The sequence below is a fragment of the Lepus europaeus genome, chromosome 14 (genome assembly GCF_033115175.1).
Source record: "Lepus europaeus isolate LE1 chromosome 14, mLepTim1.pri, whole genome shotgun sequence".
NCBI lineage: Eukaryota > Metazoa > Chordata > Mammalia > Lagomorpha > Leporidae > Lepus > Lepus europaeus.
Genome location: NC_084840.1, coordinates 13163093 through 13190248, shown reverse-complemented (window position 1 = coordinate 13190248; position 27156 = coordinate 13163093). Strand labels below are relative to the sequence as shown.

The following is a 27156-nucleotide window of genomic DNA, read 5'->3' as shown; positions in this document are numbered from 1 at the left end:
ATAATGTTACAATGATGACCACTTTGTTTTTAAAGAGCTTTATGTTGTAGGACAATTCTCATCACGATGAATATGAAAGCAAATTTTGCTACAGGACTTGCCATCGTTGTAGCATAGTGAGGCTGAGAAGATCAAAGAATCACTAGCATGATGATCACCCTAGGGTATTCCGAAGCTTGGAAGGCACTGCCTGGTTCTGCACTGAGAAACTTTAATTTTTCAAAGGGCAGTTAAGAATTCATAGATATAAGTCTTCTTCTTCATAAAAAAGAAAGATCAAAACTCTGGAGAACATTATACATTCAAACTGAATTCAGGGATCCCAACATGCTTCCTTTGAGGAAAAAATGGAGAAAACGGGGTCTAAAAAGCCTTACCAAAATTTAGAGGTAGTTTGCCTAGTATATTTCTTCTCAGATAAAAGTAGAATTCTATTAGACAAAAATGCAAGGTTTCACTTTGGCAGACATTTTAATATGCTTTTATGTACTTTCAAAATAATTTATGAGAAAATTAAAATTCAGTTCACCTATTAGCATCAAATAAATTATTCTATGGCCAGCCATACTAAAATTATATTTTAAAATAACTTATTTTCTCTCTTAAGTATAAAGGCAACTCTTTTACAGTGTAAAGCAGTTAAGCAGTACAAATGTAATAGGTTAAAAATAAACTTTTTGGGGCCGGCGTTGTGGTTTAGCAGGTAGCAGACAGCTGGCCCCAAAATAAGTTTTATTGTTCTCTCAGTACCCCAGATCTACCTACTTGGTGTAATTACCTTCATAGAGAATTTTCTATGTGTCTTTGCAGGTGTAAATAATCATACTTAAAAATTTATTTATATACACACATGCCTATACATGGGATACACATTATATATCATACTGTAATACAAATATTGTCTTAACCATCATGCTGAGTGAAATAAGCCAGTCCCAAAGGGACAAATATCATATGTTCTCCCTGATTGGTGAAAACTAACCGAGCACCAAAAAGCAAACCTGTTGAAGTGAAACGGATGCTACGAGAAACAATAACTTGATCAGCCCTTTTCCTGACTGTCGAGGAACAACTTACTGCTTTATTCCTTTTAGTTTTTTTGTTTGTTTGTTTTACTTAATACTATTGGTTGAACTCTTTAATTAATACACAATTATTCTTAGGTGTTTAAATTTAACTGAAAAGTGATCCCTGTTAAATTTAAGAGTGGGAAAAAGAGAGGGAGGAGATGTACAGTTCGGCACATGCTCACTCAGACTTACCCCTAGTGGTAGAGTTAGAAACATGCCAGGGGATTCCAAGTCAATCCCATCAAGGTGGTATGTACCAATGCTATCTCACTAGTCAAAGTGATCAGTTTCAGTTCACAACTGATCATACTGATAGGATTAAGTGTCAAAGGGATCACATAAACAAGACTAGTGTATGCTAATACTAACTGATAGAATTAAAAAGGAGATAACCATCCAACATGGGAAGCAGGATACACAACAGACTCATAGAATGGCAGATGTCCTAAACAGAACTCTGGCCTTAAGGCATTCAGATCTGGCTAAAAAGCCCATGAGAGTTTCGCAGGCATGGAAAGCCAAGACACTGACAAAAAAACAAAAACAAAAACAAAAACAAAACAAAACAAAACAAAAAAACCTAAGTGAAAGATCTCTGTGAGTGAGATCCCAGCGGAAAGAATGGGTCATCAAAGAAGGAGGTACCTTTCTCTGAAGGGAGGAGAGAACTTCCACTTTGACTATGACCTTGTCTAAATAATATCGGAGTTGGCGAACTCAAGAGGCTTCCATAGCCTTGGTAGCTCATGACAAGAGCCTCAGGTGATTACTGACATCATGAATAATATTAAATCAACAACAGGAGTCACTGTGCACCTACTCCCCACGTAGGATCTCTGTCCTTAATATGTTGTACTATGCAAATTAATAGTAATACTACTACCCAAACAGTACTCTATACTTTGTGTGTCTGTGTGGGTGCAGTCTGTTGAAATCTTTACTTAGTATATACCAAGTTGATCTTCTGCATATAAAGATAATTAAAAATGAATCTTGATATAGAATGGGATGGGAGAGGGAGTGGGAGATGGTGGGATGGTTGCGGGTGGGGGGGAGGTTATGGGGGGAAAAGCTGCTATAGTCCAAAAGTTGTACTTTGGAAATTTATATTTATTAAATAGAAGTTAAAAAAAACAAATATTGTTTTAGCACTTACATTTTCACCTAGAATATGATATATCTATCAACATATAAATACAAATAATTGAATAGCATTTCACAAGCTGGAGGTAACATATTTTGTTATATAATTCTTTGATTATTTTGTCTTCCTCACTTCCCTCCTTTTTACCTTCCTTCCTACTTCTTTGTACCTCTCTTCATTCCTTCCATCATATGTAATAGGTAGGAATCAGATACAAAACTGTAGGCTGACATGGAATACTAGAATTCTAAAAATATTTAATCCATTAAGTCCTAAGTTTTTAACTCTGAATATTTCAATGATACAATACTTACCTTAAAGTTATTATAAGTGGTACATTTATTGCTCAATATGTCTTTATAGATATTCTATATATAGGGTGATGGGGCACAACGTGTTAAAAGAACAAATGTATGCACCAAGGAAGACCTCAAAATTAGGTGATGGAGGAAACAGGTAAAGAAGATGAAGGGAGAAAGAAGATGTGAGTTAATTTTTTATAATAGAGACAAATAGACACTTCTCAAAACATGTAAGATATTAACAGGGGTGGGCATTTGTTTTAGCAGTTAAGTGATGTTTAAGAAATTTGGTTTTTAAGCCCTGGGTCTGTTGACAACTATCTTCAACTTAGTCTTTCTATTACCACTTTCAAATCAGCAATTGCTTCAAGACGAAAAAGGCCCCTCTCAAATGCTGGGATATTTTTTTGACTTTTCTTTGTGTTATAAATTTTGCCCCTATAATTTCCTAATGTTTCAGTAGTATGCTACTGTCCCCTCACATATTTTGAGAATATTTTTCAAAAATGTATAGATACTCTCTAGGGCTGGTGCTGTGGCATAGTGGGTAAAGCTGCCGCTTGCAGTGATGGCATCCCATATGGGCGACGGTTTGAGTCCCAGCTGCTCCTCTTCCAGTCCAGCTCTCTATGGCCTGGGAGAGCAGTGGAAGATGGTTCAAGTCCTTGGGCTCCTGCACCTGTGTGAGAGATCTAGAAGAAGCTCTTGGCTCCTGGTTTTGGGTCAGCTCAGATCCGGCCGTTGTGGCCATTTGGGGAGTGAACCAGTGGATAGAAGACTTTCTCTCTCTCTCTCTCTCTCTCTCTCTCTGTCTCTCTGTCTTTGTCTCTCTCTCTCCCTGCCTTTGCCTTTCTGTAAGTCTTCCTTTCAAATAAATATATCTTTAAAAAATTATGACCTCAACAAAATGGTCAAACCAAAGTGAACCAATACACTACTGAAGGAAGCACTCCCATTCCGATGACTTCAAAAGATGTTGACTTCTGGGCCATCAAGGTAGGAGATACCTTTCTCTGAAGGGAGGAGAGAACTTCCACTTTGACTATGACCCTGTCTAAATAAGATCGAAGTCAGCAAACCCTAAAGGCTTCCATAGCCTCGGCAGCTCATGACTAGAGCCTAGGGAGATTACTGACGCCATAAACAAGAGTGTTAAATTGTTAAACCAACATCAAGAGTCACTGTGTACTTACGTCCCATGTGGGATCTGTCCTTAATAGGTTGTCCAATGTGAAGTAATGATATAGCTAGTACTGAAACAGTATTTTTACACTTTGTGTTTCTGTGTGGGTGCAAACTGATGAAATCTTTACTTAGTATATACTGAATCGATCTTCTGTATATAAAGATAATTGAAAATGAAAAAAAAACTTGCTTTTAAATTGGAAGTTACATAGAAAATTAATCAATTTTTTAAAAAAATATCAGGTAGGATCTCTGTCATTAATGTACTGTACACTGTGATTTAATGCTATAACTAGTACTCAAACAGTATTTTTCACTTTGTGTTGCTATGTGAGAGCAAACTGTTGAAATCTTTACTTAATATATACTAAACTGATTTTCTGAATATAAAGAGAATTGAAAATGAATCTTGATGTGAATGGAAGGGGAGAGCGAGTGGGAAAGGGGAGGGTTGCGGGTAGGAGGGAAGTTATGGGGGGGGGGAGCCACTGTAATCCATAAGCTGTACTTTGGAAATTTATATTCATTAAATAAAAGATAAAAAAAAATGTTGACTTGAAATGAAGAATTGTCATGACATCAGTAACTTCACTTGATTTGCTTTAATGAAAGTATAGATGGGTTTGTATAGCTGGATAAATAGATTAATACAGCAAATAGGTTAAAGGGTTAATTGATGAATTTAGGTGTTTCAGCAATTGTTGAATAGAGATGTTTATTCAAGCATTTTGTTCACATCCTTGTCATTAAAAATAGTTACTGGTACAATGCAGGATGAGAATTTCATAAAGGAGCCTCTATTATCTTGCTGTTCTTTAGAATTCAATATGAATATACCATGGGAACTTGTCCTGTTCAAATGTAACAGCACACAGGTTTTATTTATTTATTTTTTTATAGACTGAAGGTAAAAAACATCATGGTACAACTCAAACTCTTCTTTCATTATTGAGGCTCAATCTTAGCTTCAGAAATGTTTTGTCAGCAATTTTATATGCCTTTCCTTTTTTTCTTTTCAAAAGATTTATTTATTTTATTTGAAAGTCAGAGTTACACAGAGAGAAGAGAGGCAGAGAGAGAGGTCTTCCATTCGATGGTTCACTCCCTTATTGGCTGCAATGGTTAGAGCTGTGCCGATCTAAAGGCAGGAGCCAGGAACTTCTTCTGGGTCTCCCACGTGGGTGCAGGGGCCCAAGGACTTGGGCCATCTTCTACTGCTTTCCCAGGCCATAGCAAAGAGCTGGATCAGAAGTGGAGCAGCTGGGTCTTGAACTGGTGCCCATATGGGAAGCCGGCGCTTCAGGCCAGGGTGTTAACCCACAGTGCCACAGCACCGGCCCCAAAGTCTTTCCTTTTTTTAATACTATATCTTAATTTTACACAGTTACACTGTTCATTAACAGATCTGTGGTGCATATGAAATTTGCAATCTTGACTTGTCTTAGACCTTCTTGTCAAAAAACTTTGTAGTGCAATTCAATATAATGATCAAGATCCTGAGGTTGCTTTGAAGTGAAACTTTGCCCCCTTTTCCACATTGGTTTCCTACGAAGTGAAAGGGTACAGTGGAAATGGGGACATCATTGACACCTGATAACACTGCAAGCTCTTTCCTCAAACTTAACAGTTACAGCCCTTGACCTTTTAGGGTTATTAGAAGCAGAAAAGCCATAGCAATACATGTGCAGATAATAAAAACAACTCTTTAGAACCTGGTTCATCCTTTGCATTCCAACACCTTCCTGGTTTTCCTTATCAGAGTGTGTTACAGGATGTGACTTTTGAATAAAGTCCCTTTAAGTTCCTTGCAAGACAATTGCTCTCTCTCCTTTGTCATGACTCCTTTTCTTTCTGAGTTTCTTTCTTCCTTTCTTTAATTTCCCTCAGTTGTGAGTAATTCATGGATCCATGAAATAAATATCAAAGCTTCCAAGCAGTCTCTTTGAAGCCTTATTAGACTTGGGAGAGAGGGAAATGAGATGCCACCCACCCTCCACAAGAAAGGTGCTTGCGGTACACATGACACTGAGAACTATCACTAAGAAATGTTTGCTAGAATTTCCACACTTGCTTCTTCGGTTTTTCCTAACTTCATTCTCATCTACAAGGGGAACAATAAGCTAAGAAGAGCAAACCTTATCAACAAACCTTGAGCTGTTGCTCAAACACCTAGAACATGTGCCCCAAAGTAACTTGAGAAAGTTAGAAACACATTCTCAGAAGCTGGGAGGGAAAAATCCAAGTTTAAGATACTTTTACATCTTGTCCTCAGAAAAAAACATTTTATGCAGATTTTACTCTTCTGACACTTTTAGGTGATAGTTCTCTTCAGGATTTCCCTTTCAGAACTGAGAAACATAAATAAAACTGTTATGTCCACTTTCCTAGACAGGTCAGCTGCCTCAATAGATAGCAAGTATGAGTCACAATTCTTAAATTATTCAACCTCAGATAAGTTTCTTCTAAATTCTTTTTTTTTTTATTTGACAAGCAGAGTTAGACAATGAGAGAGAAAGACAGAGAGAAAGGTCTTCCTTCCGTTGGTTCACCCCACAAATGGCCACTATGGCTGGCACGCTGCGCCGATCCGAAGCCAGGAGCCAGGTGCTTCCTCTTGGTCTCCCACGCAGGTGCAGGGCCCAAGCACTTGGGCCATCCTCTACTGCCCTCCCAGGCCACAGCACAGAGCTGGACTGGAAGAGGAACAACCGGGACTAGAACACGGCGCCCATATGGGATGCCAGCGCCACAGACGGAGGATTAGCCAAGTGAGCCAAGGCGCTGGCTCCTAAATTCTTTTTTTTTTTTTTAAAGATTTATTTATTTATTTGAAAGTCAGAGTTACACAGAGAGAAAGGGAGAGGGAGGGAGAGGGGGAGGGGGAGGGAAAGAGGGAGAAAAGTCTTCCATCTGCTGGTTTACTTCCCAATTGGCCACAATGGCCGGAGCTGAGCTGATCTGAAGCCAAGAGCCAGGAGCTTCCTCCGGGTCTCCCGGGTCTTGAACTGGGGCCTATATGGGATGCTGGCACTGCAGACAGAGGCTTTACCTGCTATGCCACAGTGCTGGCCCCTCTTCTAAATTCTTATACTAAGCCTTCTTTTTTAAATATTATTTTAAATTTTTAATTTCTATTATGTCTTTCTCTTGATTTTTAAGTGTTGAGCAATTTTTTGGTAATGGCTTTATCAAGACATAATTTATATACCTTACAATTCACTCATTTGAAGTGTTCAATGAATTTTAGTATAATCACAGAGTTGTACAATGATCTCCACAATCAGTTTTAAAGATCTCCTAATTATTTATTTACTTAGTTATGCACTTATTTACTTATTTCAGAAAGAGAGACAGAGAGAGAGCTCTCATCTGCTGGATCACCCCTCAAATGCCCTCAACTGCCATGGCCTGGCCAGATCACAGTCAAGAGCCAAGAACTCGGTCTAAGTCTCCCACACAAGTGGCAAGGACCCAAGTAGTTAATTCATCACCCGTCACTTGACAGGGTGTGCGTCAATAGAAAGCTGGAATCAGGCACAGCCCCAGAACTCGAAGTCAGGCACCCCAAGCAGCATCTTAACTGCTATGCCACATGCCCGTCCTTAGATCACCTGTTTCATATGAGCCCTTTATCTCTTTACTAGAATCACCACACTACAATTGTTTAACTTTCAAAGTGTCCCATTGGTTGAAGAAGATGATCTATTTAACTCTTTAAGCAATAGTCAACATGTGAAGGGCAGCAAGGCTTACATTAAAGGACTTGAAGAGTCATCACACTTGATGAGTGCTTGCTACAATCATGAAACATGACAGTTTTTGTATGCACATAGTGATAACAACATGGAGACAGAGACTACCATGACTTCCCTAGGTCCTGTGAAATAAAGTTGAGTCAGAAAGCTTCAGAGTTATGTTAAAACTTTTAGGCAGATAGAAGAGGTTAGGAAAGTAATTGCTGCTAAGGACAATGCTCTTTCCGTAGATCCTGATAAACAAGAGAGCCCGTTTTGTGATTTCCCTGGGTATAGTATGACTCTCCAAACAAGCGTTGCACCGATCTCTCAGCTCATACATTTCTGAACTTCTGAAAACCCAGAGTCCTAGATGAAAATGAGTTGACACTTAAAAGAATGAAGGCCATGACAATACAAGTGTCCACACAGGGGACATTTAAACATGCATTTATGACGACTGTTAAAATAGTTTCAGCGAAATTGTGGTTTTCTCACTCACATATGGGATACTCAAATTTCCCTTCCTGACAGATTGCCCGAAATGATGGTGACAGTCTCTTTGCTTTATGTGCCAATTTACACTCAAATTCAACAATGGCTCCTGTTTTTGCATAAAGTTTTTTGTTGTTTGTCCACTTTAATTGTATGTTATTTCTGTTCATATTTTCTTCTGATATTACACATGCATCTGGAAGAAGCAATAGTAAAATAAAATAAGTAACTAATAATAGTTCCTTCCTTTTTACAAAATAGTGAAATTGCATTTAAGGACATGATGAAGTAATGAAAGAATACTAACAGCCTCTCTTTGCTGAGTCACACCAAGTCCTGCTCTCAGCCCCATGTATGTGCTGTCTGTATATATCCTGCATTACTTGCCCAAGGCTACACAAGGAGAGAGGGAGGCCCTGAGAGGTTTCCTCAAAGTCATATGAGCAAAGGCAGTGTTTTGGAGCCCGAGTATGGGCCCCTGCAGTTGTGCCTTACTGACCCAGAAGTCAAACAACAAATAGGGTTAAATTAGAACATTTTCTCAGGGTCTGTGTTGTTCACTTTCTGTACCTAACTCAGGATTCTCTTTTACTTTAGTAATTGCCCAATATACACAGTCTGAACATGGCAAACCTATTAACATCTGTCCGAATACCACAGTTAAATCAATTTCTTTCTTTCTATGAGATGCACAGTATAGGGAGAGATGAAGCGCATCATCCCTTTGAACATTCAAAAGGCACATTCTTGAAGAAGACTGTTATCAATGAGACTGAAATTTGTACCAGTGGATCTTAACTTTTGGGAAACTGATTTCTTTTTTTCTTTTTTTATTTTTGACAGGCAGAGTGGCTAGTGAGAGAGAGAGAGACAGAGAGAAAGGTCTTCCTTTTTGCCGCTGGTTCACCCTCCAACGGCCGCTGCGGCCGGCACGTCGCACTGATCCGAAGCCAGGAGCCAGGTGCTTTTTCTGGTCTCCCATGCAGGTGCAGGGACCAAGCACTTGGGCCATCCTCCACTGCCTTCCAGGACCATAGCAGAGAGCTGGCCTGGAAGAGGGGCAACCAGGATAGAATCCGGCGCCCCAACCGGGACTAGAACCCAGTGTGCCGGCGCCGCAAGGCGGAGGATTAGCCTGTTAAGCCACGGCGCCGGCTTATAGAAACTGATTTCTATAGAGAACAGTTATCTTCCCCCAGTGACCACTGACTCCACTCATTCTTGCTTGAGGTAATATTTTTTTTTAATGAGAGATAGTAGCACATTCAGCATGTTCTCTTCAACCATAATCCCCGATACAGGAAATCTTCAGAAGATGCTGAAATAAGTCCAGAGCTTAACTGGAGCATCTGTCCTAGAAAGCAGACATCACACAGGGACATCTCTTTGTACCCAGATTTATTCATGCCCAGGAGATCCTCATGAACACTGAAAAGTCCAAGAGACTTCAAAAAATTCATGGGAAACAAAATTAATAGTTAATTTTAGCCTACTGAGCCGTGGCACTGGCCCAAAATGTTTGTCTTTAAAATGTGTGAGGCTTCAAAGAGTTTGGCCTCATTTATAAATTCAACAAGAGTGTGAGAATTCTTTCTTTGCTGTATACTTATATTATGTATATATTTTTCCTTTTGCCAGTCTCCTAATTGAACACTGTCACCTTATTGAAATTTCATCTTGGTGTACATAAGCACTTTTGCATGTTTACTCATCATACGGTGGTCACTTTCTCTTTGTGTGTGCTTTATGTATTTTTCTATTGTGTTTTTTAATTGATTTAGAGGGATTCTTGCTTGTTGAACACCTAAGAATTTACCCCGTAATTTATTGAGGAATTTTGATGTTGCTTTTTTTTTTTTTTTTTTTTTGACAGGCAGAGTGGACAGTGAGAGAGAGACAGAGAGAAAGGTCTTCCTTTTGCCGTTGGTTCACCCTCCAATGGCCGCCGCGGTAGGCGCGCTGCGGCCGGCGCACCGCGCTGATCTGATGGCAGGAGCCAGGTGCTTCTCCTGGTTGCTTTTTAATTCCTTTTCTTTTTGCTCCAAGTTTTCTTGCTCATTTGTCAAGACTACAATCTGTCTCTTATAGGGCCTTAAACAATCTCCTCAAGTTGCATTTTCTTACTACAATACATTCAGGTCTTCTTAGTTAGCCGATCCCTTTAGAATACTATATCAAAAGATTGCTATTAAAATATTTAATTGCTCCCTACTACATTAAATAAATGAACTATCCAATGAAGTTTACATCTGGCTTTGGAAAAATTGCTTCTCCAGAATTCTTCGTGTTGATTCTTCTACTCTACAGAAAATTATTTGATCATTTTCCTTTAAATAGTCTAAAGATTATGGTAAGTTTTTTGTTTGCTTGTCTAGCTTTTGTTGATGTTTGTGCTGGTGTTCAAAGTGTTGTTTTTTTACTGCAGCACCCTTCCTATAAACTCTGGTTGTCAATATGGCATACAGTCTTTACATCATAATTTTGGTCTTACCTTTCTCCAGGAAATTCATTTTATGTTGTCTTCTCGTAACAATTTCTACTTATTTTAAATTCTTGGAACACCTGAAACTTTGCTATATTTAATGTCTTATGTAATGGAATCTATCTACTTATTGGTAACTGTAACCTCCATTCAAGAAATTAGCTTTGAAACCTAGCCTTTCTTCATTCTAGCAAAATTATTCAATGCTACTTCTGCCATATTCTTCCTCAGTTCCCACGTTATTGTGATATGTAGGAAAGAGGACTCAGAAAATGATGAGTGACTTAAGGCACAGTACAGACCAGAGTGTAGAGACAACCCGTCATTACAGAAGGTGTAGGAAAGTGACATTGTCAGAAGGATAAGGTCTCAAGTCTGAAAGAAACGCCTGGTCTAGCCCTGTGGGTTGAGGCACTGGCAAATCTGAAGACTGTCACAGGAACAGTCCTTATTCAGGCCCCCATTTACCCAGTGTTCTTTAGAACACCAGAAAACAGAGGTGCTTTATGGAAGTGCTGGTTTCCATCTGCTTGCCTGGAATAAATTGGGCTTCATGCTTTTGCTGTTGTTGTCATTATTATTGAGACTCATATTCCTCGTATTTTGCCCCCTTCAGTTTGTAACACCAGTGAAAGAATCTTCCATTATGCCCTTGAATGTGACCCCCCCAAATTCTCATAGAAGATTGACCATGTTCATATTTCTTAATGCCCTGAGGTTCATATGGTTTGGAGGAGACTGAATGTTATGCCCTGATGTCCTCCGTTAAGTGAAGATCTGGGAAAAGGTTGGTAACTCAGTGTGTTGTGCATTTACTGCTAGAAATCCTAGCGATACACAGATGAAAGGCCAGGAACAGTTGACTAAGGGTTTTGATAGATAAAACTTCAAGTTTCTAAGTAGAATCTTATTACTGGTAAATGATAACTTTCCTAGACCAATGTTTGCAAATTGTTCTCTGTGGAAAATGTTCAAAAAGGTGATTACAACATGATAGAATCTAGTTGGGTACCAATAGGTCCCATGGTTATACAATTTTGGATATTATTTATGGAGCTTAATAATGTACCTTATAGTATTTAAGTCTTTCAGAAATTTGGTTATAGTTTTTACAGATTTTTCCCCACTTTGCATAAAGCAGATTTTCAAACATTTTTTTCTTATTATTCACATTTGGCAGGAAAAGTTTCCAGCAGAATGAAATTTTACTAAATATATCATCCTATGAAATTAGTCTGTGAAAATTCTGCCACAAATATTCCATCTCATACTACAGGAGAATATTAAGCACTCACCTAGGCACTTTGGTGGTTCTGACCACTGGCCGTTGCTGCATGTAACATCTCTGGAGCCCTGGAGTTCATAGAAGGACTGGCAACGATATCTCACTCTCGATCCTGAAGTATATATTGACAGTGGGAATGAGGTGATATCACCATTGTCAATAGACGGAGGGGGCCCACAACTCTGTGTAGAGTCTGGAAAAGAACATTTATTTGTAGGGAGAAAATCAGCATGCTTATTTGAGTAAAATCATATCAATAAAGCACTACATAATATGCCTTCAATATATTATGATATCTGAGAACCAGTTACAGAATTTATATTGTACAGGCTGATAGTCAGAACATACTATAGCACTTCCTTTCATGCCAAAGCAAAAATTTACATAATATACTGGGCATATGTGTATTAAGCATCTTTTTATTTAAAGCATGATGGGCAAATGTGCAAACCTTGGTGTAGTTTCCTTTGCACATCCCCTTGATATTCAATTCTTATGCAAAGAGAAAAGGTAAAATTGAATAACACCCTCCCCATTTCCATTATCAGAAGCAAATGTTACTTTATGCAAATATCATGTACCTAGTCATATATGGTCATAACTTTTACTGAAAAATGAACTACAGACATAGTCTTATATATTCATTTTTTTTTAGTACAAGTATTATTGGCATCCTTCCCTGTCCTAAATGTTTCAATTTCTTGCTAAGATTGACTAATACATTCCATTTATTGGTACATCTCCCCTGATGTATTACTAAAGATGTTAATATGGAATTGGTAAGTAGGTAATCTTGTCGCAAATAACTTGTTCTGCCTATTGTTTCATCAAATTATTGTCCATACTTTCTCAGACTAACTCCTTCATGTAGGAACTTGTTTCCTCTTTCAACTAGTCTAAGACTCTTCTCCATGAATTATACCCATTTTTCTGTAGCATCATTTTCTGCCTCTCTACTGAATCATTCATCAACATGAAAACATGGCTAGAATGTCACAACTCTGCAAAGTAAAATTTCCCTGTATCCACGTCCACTTTCAAGCCTCTGTCTCATTTCTGTATTCCCTTCAGAGTAAACTTCCTTCCTTCCTTCCTATCTTCCCTGGTCTGTGTTGTCATTCCACATCTTTTCTTTTTTTTTTTTTTATAAAATAGAGTATAGATTACATGAATTTCATATATACATATAATTTTAAGCCAATAATTATACTTCCCACTCTCTTTGACTCCACTAAATAAAGAATTCAACAAGTAGAAAGCAGAAAGACCACTGTTCTGCAAGAGTATAGACAAAGGTTATAAACAATAATTAAATCTCAAGATTCAATTATACTCATGCTTTACATTTGTGTACTTGAGCTCCTTAAATTTTTTTATATTAATCATTTTTCAGATGAATAGCTTATAAGTATTTTCTCCCATTCTTTTTGTTGCCTCTTCACTTTGTTGAGTGGTTCCTTTGCTAAGCAAAAGCTCTTAGCTTGATGTAATCCCATTTGTTAATTTTTGCTACTATGCTTCTGGGATTGTATCCAAGAAGTGTTAGCCCAGACTAATGTCTTGCAGTTTTCCTCTTTGTTTTCTCCTAGTGTTTTGGTGGTTTCAGGTCTTGGGATTATATCCTTGATCCTTGTGAGTTGATTTTTGTATAGGGTATAAGATATGGGTCTTGTTTAGTACTTCTTCATGTGTAGATACAATTTTCCCAGTACTATTTGTTGAAGAGATGGTCTTTAGCTCACTTTAGGAGTGGTTTTTACTTGTTTGTCAAATATTAGGTGGTGGAAGAAGATGCATAGACTCATTTCTGGGGTCTCTAAAGTGTTCCATTGTTCCACAGGTCTATTTTTTTTTTCCAGTACTAGGTTGCTTTAACTGCCCTGTAATATATCTGGTATTGTGATGCCTCCACTTTGTTTTTATTGTTTAAGATTGCTTTAGCTATGCAGGCTCCCTTATGTTTCCATATGAACTTTAGGGTCATTATTTTCTGGATCTTCCAAGAAGATTGTCCTTGTTATTTTGGTTGGCATCATATTGAATCTGTAAATTGTTCTGGGTAATATGGACATTTTGATGATATTAATTCTTCCAATTCATGAACATAAATTTTTTTTCCATTTTTCTGTGTGTCTTCTTCTATTCCTTAATGTTTTGAAATTTTCATTGTAGACATATTTCACACCCTTGGTTTAATTTATTCCAAGGCACTTAATTTTTTTAAGCTCTTGTGAGTAGAATTGACCTTATAAGTTCTTTCTCAGCCAAGGCATTGTTTGTGCATATAAATGCTGTTGATGTTTGTGTGTTGATTTTTATATCCTGCAACTTTATCAAATTCTCTAATGAGTTCCAGTAGCCTCTTAATGGAGACTTTTGGTTTCCCTATATATAGGATCATGTCATCTGCAAATAGGGACAATTTGACTTCCTCCTTTCCAATTTGTAAGCCTTTGATTTCTTTGTGTTGCATAATGGCTCTGGTTAAAACTTTCAGAACATTATTGAATAGTAATGTGAAAGTGGTAACCCAGCAAAGTTCTCATTTATAATATGAAGGTGAAATAAAGACTTTCCAACAGGAAGATATGACTATAATTATTATATACAGACCTGGTACTAGAACACCAGGCTATTTAAAACAAATGCTAATGGATCTAAAGGGACTTAGGCTCCAACACAATAATAATAGGGGACTCTCATACACCATTTTCATCAAAGGACAGATCAACTAGGAAAAAAAATCAACAAAGAAACAATAGAGCTAACCTATGCCATCAAATGGCTCTCATTGACACCTACTGAGCATTTCATCTCACAGCTGCAGAAAACACATTGTTTTCATCAGTGCATGGAGCTTTCTCTAGGATAGACCATATGCTAGGTCATAAGACAAGTCTCAAAAATTGAAAAAACAATTGAAACTGTGTCATGTATCTTTTTTTTTTTTTTAATTTTTGACAGGCAGAGTGGACAGTGAGAGAGAGACAGAGAGAAAGGTCTTCCTCTTGCCGTTGGTTCACCCTCCAATGACTGCCGCGGTAGGCGCGCTGTGGCCGGCGCACCGCACTGATCTGATGGCAGGAGCCAGGTGCTTCTCCTGGTCTCCCATGGGGTGCAGGGCCCAAGCACTTGGGCCATCCTCCACTGCACTCCCTGGCCACAGCAGAGAGCTGGCCTGGAAGAGGGGCAACCGGGACAGGATCCGTAACCCGACCGGGACTAGAACCCAGTGTGCCGGCGCCGCAAGGCAGAGGATTAGCCTAGTGAGCCGCGGCGCCGGCCATGTATCTTTTCTGACCACAATGAAATCAAGTTGTAAATTAAGATCATAAGAAATTCTAGAAATATGCAAACATGTGGAGAGTGAATGAACAGCGGGTCTAGAAGAATTCCAAAGAGAAATAAAAAAATTCCTAGAAATGAATGAAAGTGACAATACAACATATCAAAAACTTGTGAGATACAGCCAAAGCAGTGTTAAGAGGAAAATTTACAGCGATTAGTTCCTACACCAAGAAACTAGAAAGGCATCAAATAAGTGATCTAACCATGCATCTCAAGGACCTAGACAATAAAAGAACAAACCAAATTAGTAGGAGGAAAGAAATAATAAAATTAGAGAGGAAATAAACAAAATTGAAATTAAAAGTGATGCAAACGATCAGTGAAATGAAGAACTGTTTTTTTGAAAAGATAAACAAAATTGATAAACCATTGCCCCAACTAACCAAAAATAATGGGAACTAGGGGAGAAACCAAAATAAATAAAATCAGAAATGAAAAAGCATATGTTACAACAGATGCCACAGAAGCAAGAGAATCATCAGGAATTACTACAAACAACAATATGCCAACAATTTGGAAAATTTAGAAGAAACAGATTTTTGGACACCTATAATTTACCAAAATTGAACCAAGAAGACAGAAAACCTAAATTGACCAATATCCAAGACAGAGTTTGAATCACTAATAAAGACTTTATCAACAAATAAAAAACCCAGGACAAGATGGATTGATTACTGAATTTTACCAAGCTTTTAAAGAAGAACTAATCCATATTATTTCTTAATATACTTCAATTATGCATTCACCCTCCTAAGAAACATCTCTAAGGAAAGTTACCAATGACTTCCAGGTAGCTAAATCTAATATTCAATTATTAGGCACCTTGTCCAGTTCTAAAGAATGTTTGACATATCTGATGTCATGTTGAATGATTTTTTGTAATATGTCATTTTGAAATGACCCCTTGATGTTGTGTCTGGGATTCCAGCCTTCTATACCCTTCTATACCCTTCATCACCCAGATATCTAACAATGGAGGTCTCCAAAGCTGAGATTCTTTGACCTCCTGCCTTATTTATTTAACATTTAAATTGTCTAAGTGGTCTCCTGTCCTCTGTGGTGTAAAACAGCATCTACACACTAACCAAAAGTTTTACCTTAGCCCTATCACTTCTGCACACCTGCATCCTCTCAGATCGCCCATTCGACATCTTGACTTGGTTGTATACATGTTTAATAGAATTGGGCATCTGCTATAAATCCCAAACTTGTTTCTTCTATGATCACTGTTGGAAACACCTCTCAGGGGAACAAATTTCAAAGAGACAGAATTGAGTACTGACATAGTGATCAATATTTCAAATACAGTGTAATAGTTAAGTTATAAGTTCTTTTTATTGTTCTTCAGCTAAAACAAAGGAAATTAGAATCCTTTTTTTAAATGAAGCTTAGAATAAACTACTAACCAATACACTGTGGTAATGACTGCCATTGTCCATTTTTACATACAATTTCCTTTGCTTCTTGAAGTAGAAAATTTTCTTTACAGAGAATAGCTACTTTTTCTCCATCCTGATAATTCACTGTGGTTGTCATATTCTGAGCGTGAGGTATCTGAGGTGGAGGTGGGCAGAGCTGTTTCTTCCTTTCTATGAAACATAGGAATTCAGTTATTTGATTAATAAAGGTTAACAAAAAGTAGCTCAACAGGATAGTGTCTCAGTATAATGGAACATCCAATAATTCTCTCTCTCTCTCTGATTTAATAGCAAATTATAACAGTTTATGTTAATATATTTTGTGTACTTTATATATTTTATATACTTTATGTAAATATATTCTAAAGTTTACAGATGACTTTCATGTTACAATCATTGCTTTAAAATTTTTTAGGTAGGGAACAAGCGTAACCATTAAGATATACTCACCCCTAATCAGAATACCTGGGTTTGATATTGTGCTCTGACTTCTGACACCAGCTTCCTGCTAATGGGAGGCAGTGGTGATGGCTCATGTAATTGGGTCCCTGCCACACATATAAGAGACCTATATTGAGTTCCCGTTCCCAAATTCAACCCTTGCCCAGCCCTGGATAATGTGAACATCTGGTGAATAAACCAAAATCCATTCTCTCTCTCTTTCTTATGTAAGAAAAAATAAACAAATAAAATTTTGCAGGTGCTCAAATGGTCTTATTTCTGTTGTTTCTTTTGTATAATTTACAAATTAACCCACTTTTTTTTCTATCTCATCTATGTGATTCAAAAAGTTAATGAACATGTAAGCCAAACAAGCTAGAACCTAAAATTTAAAAAGACAACAGTAGAAAAAATAACAGTGAGAGGTCCAACTAAGACTTTCCTTAGCAACTCAACCCTAGATCTCAATAGAGGATTTTAGATATGGGCATGTTCTTCTAAACCTAGGAATTGCAGGTAATGAATAAACAGAATACCTCTGTTGGATGAAGAGTTAGTTTATTTTTTATTGCTTGGTTTGTTCTTAGGGAAATGTTCTAAGTCAACTTGGATGTCATCACATCATCTGAGCCACAGTCCCTTCTCCTGACCTAGGTGTACCCTCTTAGAATGCTGTCTTCCATCCCATTTTTTTTTCCAGAGCAGTGACTTCTGTCTACTGGAACAACCCTTCACAGTCATAACAAACACAGTGACAGATATCATTTTCCCTTCTATACTATTTTTTATTTAAAATCAAGCTGAAAGGATGAATCTAATCTATCATTTTCTAAAAAATAATTTTTATATAATAATGGTTTAACATGATTTGCATTGAATCTAAAGTCAATATAGAATAAGTCAAAGTTTGCATAATATTTTAAACAGGAATTTTGCATTGGATTTTTTTTTTATTAAACTTTTATTTAATGAATATAAATTTCCAAAGTATAGCTTGTGGGTTACAATGGCTTCCCCCCTCCCATAACTTCCCTCCCGCCCGCAACCCTCCCCCCTCCCGCTCCCTTTCTCCTTCCATTCATGTAAAGATTCATTTTCAATTCTCTTTGTATACAGAAGATCAATTTAGTATATATTAGGTAAAGGTTTCAACATTTTGCCCATATAGCAACATCGAGTGAAAAAACTACCATTGGATTACTAATTATAGCATTAAATAGCAATGTACAGCACATTAAAGACAGAGATCCTACATAATTTTTTTTTTCAAAATAATTAATTTTCTATGCCATTTCCATTTTGACACCAGGTTGTTTTTTTTTTTTTTCCATTTCCAATTCTCTTTATATACAGAAGATCAATTCAGTATATAATTAGCAAAGACCTCATCAGTCTGCGCCCACACAGAAACGCAAAGTATAAAAATACTGTTTCAGTACCAGTCATAGCATCACTTGGCTTTAGACGACACATTAGGGACAGATCCCGCATGGGGTGTAAGTACACAGTGACTCCTGTTGCTGACTTAACAATTTGACACTCCTGTTCATGGCGTCAGTAATCTCCCTAGGCTCTAGTCATGAGTTGCCAGGGCTATGGAAGCCTTTAGAGTTCGCTGACTTTGGTCTTATTCCGATAGGGTCATAGTCAAAGTGGAGGTTCTCTCCTCCCTTCGGAGAAGGGTATCTCCTTCTTTGATGGCCCCGTTCTTTCCACTGGGATCTCACTCACAGAGATCATTCATTTAGGTCTTTTTTTTTTTTTCCCATGATATCTTGGCTTTCCATGCCTGCTATACTCTCATGGGCTCTTCAGCCAGATCTGAATGCCTTGAGGGCTGATTCTGAGGCCGGAGTGTTGTTTAGGACATCTGCCATCCTATGAGTCTGCTGTGTATCCCACTTCCCATGTTGGATCTTTCTCTCCCTTTTTGATTCTATCAGTTAGTATTAGCAGATACTTGTCTTGTTTGTGTGATCTCTTTGACTCTTAGACCTATCAGAGCTATCAATTGTGAGCTGAAATTGATCACTTGGACTAGTGCGATGGCATTGGTACATGCCACCTTGATGGGATTGTGTTGGAATCCCCTGCACATTTCTAACTCCACCATTTGCGGCCAGTCCGATTGAGCATGTTCCAAATTGTTCATCTCCTCCCTCTCTTTTTCCACTCTTAGATTTAACAGGGATCACTTTTCAGTTAAAATTTAAACACCTGAGAATAATTGTGTGTTAATTACTGAGTTCAACCAATAGTACTAGAACAACAACAACAACAACAAATACTAAAAAGGATAAAGTATTACATTGTACATCTAAAGTCAGGACAGGAGCTGATCAGTTCATTGTTGCTTATAGTGTCCATTTCACTTAACAGGTTTCCTCTTTGGCGCTCAGTTGTCATCGATCAGGGAAAACAAATGGTATTTTTCTCTTTGGGACTGGCTTAATTCACTCAGCATGATGTTTTCCAGATTGCTCCATCTTGTTGCAAATGACTGGGTTTTGTTGTTTCTTACTGCTGTATAGTATTCTATGGAGTACATGTCCCATAATTTCTTTATCCAGTCTACTGTTGATGGGCATTTGGGTTGGTTCCAGGTCTTAGCTATTGTGAATTGAGCTGCAATAAACATTAATGTGCAGATGGCTTTTTTATTTGTCAAATTAAATTCCTTTGGGTAAATCCCAAGGAGTGGGATGGCTGGGTTGTATGGTAGGGTTATGTTCAGGTTTCTGAGGAATCTCCAGACAGACTTCCATAGTGGCTTAACCAGTTTGCATTCCCACCAACAGTGGGTTAGTGTCCCTTTTTCCCCACATCCTCTCCAGCATCTGTTGTTGGTAGATTTCTGAATGTGAGCTATTCTCACCGGGGTGAGATGGAACCTCATTGTGGTTTTGATTTGCATTTCTCTGATTGCTAGTGATCTTGAACATTTTTTCATGTGTCTGTTGGCCATTTGGATTTCCTCTTTCGAAAAATGTCTATTGAGGTCCTTGGCCCATTTCTTAAGTGGGTTGTTTGTTTTGTTGTTGTGGATTTTCTTGATTTCTTTGTAGATTCTGGTTATCAATCCTTTATCTGTAGTATAGTTTGCGAATATTTTTTCCCATTCTGTTGGTTGCCTCTTCACTTTCCTGACTGTTTCTTTTGAAGTACAGAAACTTCTCAATTTGATGCAATCCCAAATGTTAATTTTGGCTTTGACTGCCTGTGCTGCTGGGGTCTTTTCCAAGAAGTCTTTGCCTGTGCCTATATCTTGCAGGGTTTCTCCAATGCTCTCTAATAATTTGATGGTTTCGGGTCGTAGATTTAAGTCTTTAATCCATGTTGAGTGAATTTTTGTGTAAGGTGATAGGTATGGGTCTTGCTTCAAGCTTCTGCATGTGGAAATCCAATTTTCCCAGCACCATTTATTGAATAGACTGTCCTTATTCCAGGGATTAGATTTGGATCTTTGGTCAAATATAAGTTGGCTGTAGGTGTTTGGATTGATTTCTGGTGTTTCTATTCTGTTCCATTGGTCTATCCATCTGTTTCTGTACCAGTACCATGCTGTTTTGATAACAACTGCCCTGTAGTATGTCCTAAAGTCAGGTATTGTGATTCCTCCGGCTTTGTTTTTGTTGTACAGGATTGCTTTGGCTATTCGAGGTCTTCTGTGTCTCCATATGAATTTCAGCATCATTTTTTCTATATCTGAGAAGAAGGTCTTCGGGATCTTGATGGGTATTGCATTGAATGTATAAATTGCTTTTGGGAGGATAGACATTTTGATGATATTGATTCTTCCAATCCATGAGCATGGAAGATTTCTCCATTTTTTGGTATCCTCTTCTATTTCTTTCTTTAAGGTTTTGTAGTTTTCATCGTAGAGATCTTTAACGTCTTTGGTTAAGTTTATTCCAAGGTATTTGATTGTTTTTGAAGCTATTGTGAATGGGATTGATTTTAGAAGTTCTTCCTCAGCCGTGGCATTGCCTGTGTATACAAAGGCTGTTGATTTTTGTGGATTGATTTTATATCCTGCTACTTTGCCAAACTCTTCGATGAGTTCCAGCAGTCTCTTAGTAGAGTTCTTTGGGTCCCCTAAATAAAGAATCATATCATCTGCAAAGAGGGATAGTTTGAGTTCGTCCTTCCCGATTTGTATCCCTTTAATTTCTTTTTCTTGCCTAATAGCTCTGGCCAAAACTTCCAGAACTATATTGAATAGCAGTGGTGAGAGAGGGCATCCCTGTCTGGTACCAGATCTCAGTGGAAATGCTTCCAACTTTTCCCCATTCAATAGGATGTTGGCCGTGGGTTTTTCATATATTGCTTTGATTGTATTAAGGAATGTTCCTTCCATACCCAGTTTGCTTAGAGTTTTCATCATGAAAGGGTGTTGTATTTTATCAAATGCTTTCTCTGCGTCTATTGAGAGAATCATATGGTTTTTCTTCTGCAGTCTGTTAATGTAGTGTATTACGTTGATTGTTTTGCGAATGTTGAACCATCCCTGCATACCGGGGATGAATCCCACTTGGTCTGGGTGGATGATCTTTCTGATATGTTGTTGCATTCTATTGGCCAGAATTTTGTTTAGGATTTTTGCATCTATGTTCATCAGGGATATTGGTCTGTAATTCTCTTTCAATGTTGCGTCTCTTTCTGGCTTAGGAATTAAGGTGATGGTGGCTTCATAGAAGGAATTTGGGAGGATTCCCTCTTTTTCGATTGCTCTGAATAGTTTGAGAAGAATTGGAGTTAGTTCTTCTCTAAATGTCTGGTAGAACTCAGCAGTGAATCCATCTGGTCCTGGGCTTTTCTTTGTTGGGAGGGCCTTTATTACTGTTTCAATTTCTGTGTCAGTTATTGGTCTGTTTAGGTTTTCTATGTCTTCCTGGCTCAATTTAGGGAGGTTGTATGTGTCCAAGAATCTGTCCATTTCTGATAGATTTCCCTGTTTGCTGGCATACAAGTCCTTGTAGTAATTTCTGATGATTCTTTTTATTTCTGTGGCGTCTGTTGTTACGTTTCCCATTTCATCTCTGATCCTATTGATTTGGGTCTTTTCTCTTCTTTTTTTAGTTAGTTGGGCCAATGGGGTGTCAATTTTGTTTATTTTTTCAAAAAACCATCTCCTCGTTTGGCTGATTTTTTGTAATGTTTTTTTGGATTCAATCCTGTTGATTTCTTCTCTGATTTTAATTATTTCTCTTCTCCTACTGGGTTTGGGTTTGGTTTGCTGCAGATTTTCTAGGTCCTTGAGATGACTTGAAAGCTCGTCTATTTGGTGCCTTTCCAATTTCTTGATGTAGGCACCTATTGATATAAACTTTCCTCTTAACACTGCTTTTGTTGTATCCCATAGGTTTTGGTATGTTGTGCTTTTATCCTCATTTACTTCCAGAAAATTTTTGATTTCTCTTTTAATTTCTTCTATGACCCGTTGTTCATTCAGGAGCATATTGTTCAATCTCCATGTGTTTACACGTGCTCTAGGGATTCCTGAGTTGCCAATTTCCAATTTCATTCCTTTGTGGTCTGAGAAGCTGCATGGTATGATTCTAATTCTTTTGAATTTGCTGAGACTTGCTTTATGGCCTAGTATGTGGTCAATCCTAGAGAGGGTTCCATGTACTGCTGAGAAGAATGTAAAGTCCTTAGATGTAGGATGAAATGTTCTGTAGATGTCTGTTAGATCCATTTGGGCTATAGTGTCATTTAAATCTACTGTCTCCTTGTTGATCTTCTGTCCTGTTGATCTGTCTATCTCTGAGAGTGGAGTATTGAAGTCCCCCAGTACTATTGTATTGGGGTCTAAGTCTCCCTTTAAGTCCCTTAACAAGTCTTTTAAATAAGCTGGTGCCCTGTAATTAGGTGCATATACGTTGATAATCGTTATATCTTCTTGTTGAATGGATCCCTTAATCATTATATAGTGCCCCTCTTTGTCTCTCCTAACAGTTTTTGTAGTAAAGTTTATGTTGTCCGATATTAAGATGGCTACGCCCGCTCTCTTTTCATTTCTGTTGGCGTGGTATATCTTTTTCCAGCCTTTCACTCTCAGCTTGTATGGATCATTGTTGGATAGATGGGTTTCTTGTAAGCAGCAAAAGGATGGGTTTTGTTCCTTAATCCAATCAGCCAATCGGTGTCTTTTAACTGGACAGTTCAAGCCATTAACATTCAATGTGACTATTGAGAAGGAGTAACTTTGCCCTGCCATTTGCCAAAGATATTTTCTAATATCTGGTTTGAGATTCCTGTGATCTTTTGCTCTGAGGTTTCCTTCCTTTACCTTCTTTCATATTGGTGACCGTGTTTCTGTGTTTCTGTATGTAACACGTCTTTAAGCATCTTTTGCAGGGCTGGACGAGTGGCGACAAATTCTTTCAATTTCTGTTTGCTGTGAAAGGTCTTAATTTCACCTTCATTCACAAATGAGAGCTTTGCAGGATATAATATTCTGGGCTGGCAGTTTTTCTCTCTTAGTACCTGGGCTATATCTCGCCATTCTCTCCTGGCTTGTAGGGTTTCTGATGAGAAATCAGCTGTAAGTCTAATTGGAGATCCTCTGAGAGTAATCTGGCGTTTCTCTCTTGCACATTTTAGGATCTTTTCTTTGTGTTTCACTGTGGTGAGTTTGATTACGACGTGTCGTGGTGAGGATCTCTTTTGATCATGTTTATTAGGGGTTCTCTGAGCTTCCTGTACTAGGATGTCTCTGTCCTTCTCCAAACTTGGGAAATTTTCTGCTAGTATCTCACTAAAAAGGCCTTCTAATCCTTTCTCCCTTTCCATGCCTTCAGGAACTCCTAGAACCCGAATGTTGGGTTTTTTAATAGTATCCTGTAGATTCCTGACAGTATTTTTTAGATTTCTGATTTCTTCTTCTTTTCTTTGATTTGACTGTTTCCTTTCCTGTTCTCTGTCTTCTAATTCCGATATTCTCTCCTCTGCTTCATCCATTCTGTTTTTAAGGCTCTCTAATGTGTTTGCCATTTGATCTATTGAGTTCTTCATTTCATTGAGGTTTTTTTTCACTATCGCAATTTCCTGTTCCACTAGTTGTTTCATTTCATTTTGATTCCTCCTTAATATTTCATTTTCACGGGAGAGATTTTCTATCTTGTCCATTAAGGATTTCTGTAGTTCAAGAATTTGTTTTTGAGAACTTCTTAATGTTCTTGTGAATTTTTTGAAATCTGCTTCTTGCATTTGCTCTATCTCTTCATCTTCATAATCTTGCATTGGCATGTCTTGTTCACTTGGGGGCGTCATAGTGCCTTCCTTGTTCTTGGTAGCTCTGCTTCTATGTTTCTTGCTTGGCATGTTAGAGATAATTTGTGGTGTTTTTGTTTTTGTTTTTTTTTCTCTGGTTATACTATGCCTCTAAGTGAGCTGTCTGTTTTGTTGGAGCCTTAGGGGCTGTGATGGGTGTGGTCAGAGGGCTATGCTTGTTTCTTGAGGTTTAAGGCTGTGTAAAGAGCGACTCTCCCAGATTATTTGCTCCTTGCTGGGACGCTCTCTCTCTCTCTCTTTTTTTTTTGTTTTGACTTAGTTGGGAGTGGGGTTGAGGGTAGTTGAAATCTAGCCTCTGTGAGTATTCGTTTGATCTACCCCTGGGACCATACACAGCGTTTATGCAGCCCTCAATGTGTTCTCCAGTTTCGCTAAAGATACTGAGTTTGGCTGAGCTTTACATATGTAAAATCGCGGTGCTCTTTGTTTTGCTTGGTGAGTGAAGGTAGAGGCCTCTGTTCCCCCTCCCCCCAATGTCTCGGACTTCTCAGGTCTTTTGTCTTTCTTACCCTCCTCCGTTCCCGCTTGGCAAGTTAGAGATAATTTGTGGTGTTTTTGTTTTTGTTTTTGTTTTTTTTTCTCTCGTTATACTATGCCTCTAAGTGAGCTGTCTGTTTTGTTGGAGCCTTAGGGGCTGTGATGGGTATGGCCAGAGAGCTATGCTTGTTTCTTGAGGTTTAAGGCTGTGTAAAGAGCGACTCTCCCAGATTATTTGCTCCTTGCTGGGACGCGCTCTCTCTCTCTCTCTCTCTCTCTCTTTTTTTTTTTTTTTGACTCAGTTGGGAGTGGAGTTGAGGGTAGTTGAAATCTAGCCTCTGTGAGTATTCGTTTGATCTACCCCTGGGGCCACACAAAGAGTTTATGCAGCCCTCAATGTGTTCTCCAGTTTCGCTAAAGATACTGAGTTTGGCTGAGCTTTACATATGTAAAATCGCGGTGCTCTTTGTTTTGCTTGGTGAGTGAAGGGAGAGGCCTCTGTTCCCCCTCCCCCCAATGTCTCGGACTTCTCAGGTCTTTTGTCTTTCTTACCCTCCTCCGTTCCCGCGCTGGCGAGATTCTGTGGCTCTGCCTCCTCTCCCGCCGCTGCCGCTCGGCTTGTCTCGGTTGGTTTTCCACGCGGTGGGTTCCCTGTAAGTCCTCTGTGTTTCCTCCACAAGATCCGGAAGCGATTCCTCTGCAGTTTTTTTCTTGAGTTTTTTCCTGATGCTACAGTAATTCCGCTTTTATGAAAGTTTATTTTCCCAAACTAAGGCACACGTCCTCACTATCCGCCATCTTGGCTCCGCCCCCTGCATTGGATTTTTCTTTATTTTTTTCAGGGAAAAGAAATAGCATTTTATAGTACAAATTTTCTAAAGCAAACTAATGTTTCTGTGCAGAACTAGAGAAGTAACTGCACCCACTCAGCATATTCCAGGTTGTATATGTTTTGTGTTGCTTATTTGCTGATTTAAGAAATACTGGAAATAAAGAATTATGTTGTATCATTATTCTAGTCAACTGTTAATTGGAGCAGGTTTTTATGGTCCATCTTGGTTAAATAATAAGAGATGCAAAAGAAGATAAAGATGAGCCTGATGATGTTATTGTACATTTTACAATAGTGAAGCTTGACTCACACGCTGAAGATAAGCAGTGGAGATCACACAGAAAGAGGCATACATAGAGAGGGGAAGGTAACTGTACTGTTCAAGATCTCCTACTTAGATGTATTATTGCCTCTTAGTTTGGATATTTTTAGTATCACTCACTCATGCCTGTTGAGTTTTTTCAAATGCGTTTGTTTAAATCCAATCATAAGGCTGAATACTTACTAGGTACTGTCAAGATTCCAGGAAGACCATTCTTTGCAGTCAGCAATCACCTGCTGTCAGAAGTGTTGATGCAGGGAAATAGCTAGGCTGAAGTTTTGTGTAATCTCAAACATATAAATAATGATACTTTTATTAAAAGTCCAAACTAAACAAGTTAGATGTGCAAATGTTGTGTAAATATCATTGCTTTTGTGTCTCAGGTAGAAGAAAATTATGATGGCCTCAGATGTCCAATGCACTTTCCTTACAGAATTAGACAGTCTAGAAATTTCAACCTCTTATAGACACAAGCCAGTTGAAACAGTACAAACATAAGAACCTAGAAAGAAGTCACACTATTGATTTTGACCAAGAAACTTCTTGAGGCCATGCATTCCTAACTTTTAAAAAGAAGGGTCTTATATATTTTAATATTCATTTATATTCGTATATACAAAACCAACCATTAACATAAGAATTTTCTTGTTTCCTTTGCCAGGTCATCCAATTTCAATTGTCCCAGGTTTAAAATGAGATGCTAGACAACTTTTTAAAAGTTGCACAAGGGATTCTAAGACATCTTCCGTCAGCATGAAACTGCTATTGTAAGCACTGAAAAATAAACAAAGAGCTTTGAGGGGCTGGTGGGGATGATCTGTTTAAAACAAGGCATCTGAATGTTGTGTCCATCTGAGAGACAAGGGAAACTCCCACTCGACTGAAGTGGAATGAGTGCGGGCAGCTCCTTGGCTGCCAGTTTCCCATGGCATTAGTGGTGCAGGGAATAGTTCCCGGCTTCAGCTAAAAATCCAGAGTAACTGAAGTGACTTGTTTGATACAACACCAAGACACGGCCTCACTAGTGATACCTGTCATTTCCAAGTTTCACTGGTTACGATTGCCTCTTCAACGAGGGCTACCTGTGGTTTGTCTTAAAAGGGCTGTATGGAGTACAGCAGAGAGAGGTAACTCCAACAGGTTAATGAGCTCTCATTCTAGGGCTGGCTGAATTGTGTCAGGTAAGTATCCTATGTGGAGAAGGTATCTCAAGAAATGGTGCTGTCTCTAGCATCCAAAATGGTCCATGACATTTCCTTTTTCTTTGTGTTTTTAATTTATTTATTTGAAAAATTGTCCTCATATTATTTTCCCCATATTTCTGT

General features: G+C 38.3%; 1 protein-coding gene across 1 annotated transcript in view; it reads right to left on the bottom strand.

Annotated features, from left to right (window-relative positions):
• Window positions 1-7869: 7869 nt before the first annotated feature.
• CFH (complement factor H) overlaps window positions 7870-27156 on the bottom strand; it is a 117265-nt gene continuing 97978 nt past the window's right edge. The window contains exons 33-35 of the mRNA XM_062210736.1: window positions 16452-16634; window positions 11708-11890; window positions 7870-8126 (exon numbers count right to left, since the gene is read on the bottom strand). Coding sequence (XP_062066720.1) covers window positions 7930-8126; window positions 11708-11890; window positions 16452-16634 — 563 coding nt within the window. The 3' untranslated portion in view covers window positions 7870-7929. The remainder of the gene's footprint in view (window positions 8127-11707; window positions 11891-16451; window positions 16635-27156) is intronic.